At 36.4% G+C, this 3503-nt stretch overlaps 1 protein-coding gene across 1 annotated transcript in view; it reads left to right on the forward strand.

Moving 5' to 3' along the window:
- Positions 1-3503, forward strand: part of LOC110453185 — a 5982-nt gene that overhangs the window by 1572 nt on the left and 907 nt on the right. The window contains exon 2 of the mRNA XM_021502034.1: positions 242-2153. Within this exon, the coding sequence (XP_021357709.1) occupies positions 1050-2153 (1104 nt within the window). The 5' untranslated portion in view covers positions 242-1049. The remainder of the gene's footprint in view (positions 1-241; positions 2154-3503) is intronic.

A 3503-nucleotide genomic window follows, 5' to 3' on the forward strand; every position in this document is an offset into this window, starting at 1 on the left:
AAAAAATGATATACATTTTATAACGTTTACATTTTGTTCATAAAAATGATGATCTTTATTAACGTATGCTTAAAACACACATAATAATAAAAAATGCAAGGTCTCGTTTCCGAATTATGCATATGAATTCTTATATTTAATTGAGGATTTGGATATGATTTAAACTGCGATAAACATATTCTGTAGACATAATTGATGTAGTATGTTGCTCATTCATTTTCTGTGTTTCTATTCCATATAGACTGCCAAAAATCGTGAACTTAATGACCTTTCCAAACGACAATGAAGACACAAATAAATTAGCAGCAAGCTGGGATGTCTGCACTGGAAATGCATTCGATAACAACATTCCCGAATGTACCCTTTTAAACCTATGTGGCAATTCTAAAACCGACGAAACACACCATAAGTTTCACTCTGGATTAAAAACAAACATGTCCGACAGCCTTAACAAGTATTTTAATGGCGAGTTGTTCCAGCAATCTTCTGATCTGAACACAGAAACAAGACCCATGTTTTATACGCCTGATTTTAGTACATGTAGCAGAGGTATTGATGCCGTACAACCCGCAAACAGTGTCGATTTACCAACTCTGCTGGGAGAAAGACAAAACAGACAAAGTGATAGTTTTGAAGTGATAGATTCTACGGAATCCATAACGCATCTCATGCATACACCGTCACAGTCGTCGAAACTTAACGCGATGGAGAATCAGTCGGACTCGGCAAGTTCTATAAGGTCCTGTGCGTTTTTGAATGGCTACTTCCGAGCTAACAGTATCTATTCATTAGATGATACGAATCCAATTAACTCAATGGAAACCATTCAGTATAGTGACACCAAATCTGAAGAACAGGACAATATTTGGGGCACGCCTAAACTTAGACAACAAGACTTGTATTTAAAAATGCTCAGAGAACAAGAAGTGAACCAAATACAACAGCTTCAGAGAGATACAAGTACAACCAAATAACCAGGACTACTAAGCATTCATCATCCTAAGTTGTCCTCTCAACGATCTGTGAGCGAAAGTGATATTAATAATTCCATGGAATTTGAAAACACAGAAACAAGACCCATGTTGTATACGCCTGATTTGTATACATGTAGCAGAGGTATTGATCCTGTACAATCTGCTAATAATGTCGATATACCAACACTGCCGGAAGAAAAACTTCAAAGTCAAAGTGATAGTGTTGTAGTGATAGCTACTACGAAATCCACCACGCATCTCTCGAATACACCGTCACAGTCGGCGAAGCCTAACGCAATTGAGAATCAGTCGGACTCGGCGATTTCTAAAAGTTCCAGTACGTTTTTGAAAAGCTATTTCCGGGAAAACAGTAATTATCATTTAGAAGATGTAAATCCACCAGTCACATCTAAAAACATTCAGGATTGTGATACTGAATCTGGTGAAAAAGATGATATTTGGGACATGCCTACATCTAGACAACAAGACTTGTATTTAAAAAAGATCAGAGAACTGGAACAAGAAGTGAACCAAATACAACAGCTTCAGAAAAGTTCAACCGAAACTCTGGAAGAATCGAACATTCATCGTCCTAGGTTTTACTCTCAGCGATCATTGAGCGATAGCGATATCTATGTATCCTTGGATTTTGAAGACAACATGGTAGGTCAAGATATCACTAATGAATGGATTGCAGTCAAAAGTAATAATCATGACATGAAAAAATCCTCAAGCATAGACAATATCAACAGGAGGACCAAAAAGGTCAGATCTAGTACAACAAAACATGATCCACCTAATATGGGAGCATCATCAAGCTTTGAAAATATCAAAACCAAGCCCACCAAGCTGTGGCGAAAAATAACTAAACGCGATAAAGACAGCTCTGACGGAACATCTCAAAAACTTTCAATCAAAGTAGACGCCCGGGTGGAGCTGTCATGTCCACGTGAAAGATCGTGTGGACATGTTAAAAGGTTGGTGACAACACAAGGAGGGTACATGTGGGTGGCCTTCATTCAGTGTTCCTGGGTTTCCTTGTACAACAATAGACACGAGAGAGTGTACAAGTTTGATACACGTGGTTGTGTGGATAGTTTGGCAGTGTCTGCGACCGGAGTCCTCTATGTCTCGTGTCCTCCTCAGAAGAGGGTTATCATGCTGTCATCAAATCTTCAGGTATGCGTTGACAATTTTTCGTCCATTCAAAATCATGATATACTTGCTTTATTAGGACAGTTTTCGTAAATAAACATTTATTTATGTTTATTGCATTATGACTCGTTTGCATATGCATGAAAATAGATAAATAAATAATACGAAATAGTCATCATTATGGAATTAAAAATATCAACAAAATTGAATCCTTCCACAATATCATACATGTATGTTTTAGAATCATCCTTTCTATAATAGCATATCACACTGGACATGTACATTCCCGTTTTCAACATAAATATATATAAAAAGATAGTTGATACCTTTCCAAAGTCGTCGTCTTGATATACAAGAGAAAAAAAGTCGGCATGGAATTATCTATTACATGGTATCATGTTCCCTTATTTCCTTAATGGTTGAATCATTATGACGCAAATGTAATTGATTTCTAATGTTGACTCCTGTTTTATTTATTTGTTTAATATCAGATAAATATTTAAATTGTAACGTCATAACATAAAGGTGCCTGTCTAGTGGATTTTGTTTCCCTTGACGATTTTCGTATGGTCCATATGATTTAATGATACAATCATAATAATTCATATAGATGTAGCTAGAATATAGAAACGAACTTACAAATCAAGTTTATATGTTTAAACAGGAAACCGTATCTTTTATCAAGCCAATCCTAAATTTACACCAACCACGATTGTTATCGCACAACGTCGTCTATCGTTCGCACATCGTGCAAACATCGTTGCACAGACCGTGCACAGACCGTGAACACTTCGTGTGAGCATCATCGCACATCGTGTAACGCTCTGCGATCTCACAACTGTATTTTATCAAACAATGCGGATCAAAAAACAACACAACTACATATGAGACGTGTAACCTAATCGTGGTGTTTAAGGCCTGACACTCGTGAAAATGAACTATATCGCTATAACCTTGAATTTTCGTCATTGCAAGTACCAGAAAAGTATTGTAGTATACTGTAGTAATACTGTTGATATTGAAAATAGGAAGCGGCAAACTTGAATGTGTATGTCTCAATTTACATGTATGCACTTTTGACTTCCATTTTAACTGTTGCAATGTAGAAGTAATTTACATATCAAATTTAAGTTAAACCTATACAATCTGTTCCATTTTAAGGAAATAGTTATACTCCTGTAACGGTATTGTTAAAATCTTACATATCATTTAGGATGGTGTATGATACGAGGTCATCACCTCTCTATAACTACAAACTATCTACATTGTCTATAAATATGTAACTACCTGGGATTTTTGAGAGTGAAGACACCCCTCTCTGTAACTATATCATACCCGTAGTTTAAAGTCAAACCTACCTTAGGCACCCGCCGT

The sequence above is a fragment of the Mizuhopecten yessoensis genome, unplaced genomic scaffold (genome assembly GCF_002113885.1).
Source record: "Mizuhopecten yessoensis strain PY_sf001 unplaced genomic scaffold, ASM211388v2 scaffold7149, whole genome shotgun sequence".
Lineage (NCBI taxonomy): Eukaryota > Metazoa > Mollusca > Bivalvia > Pectinida > Pectinidae > Mizuhopecten > Mizuhopecten yessoensis.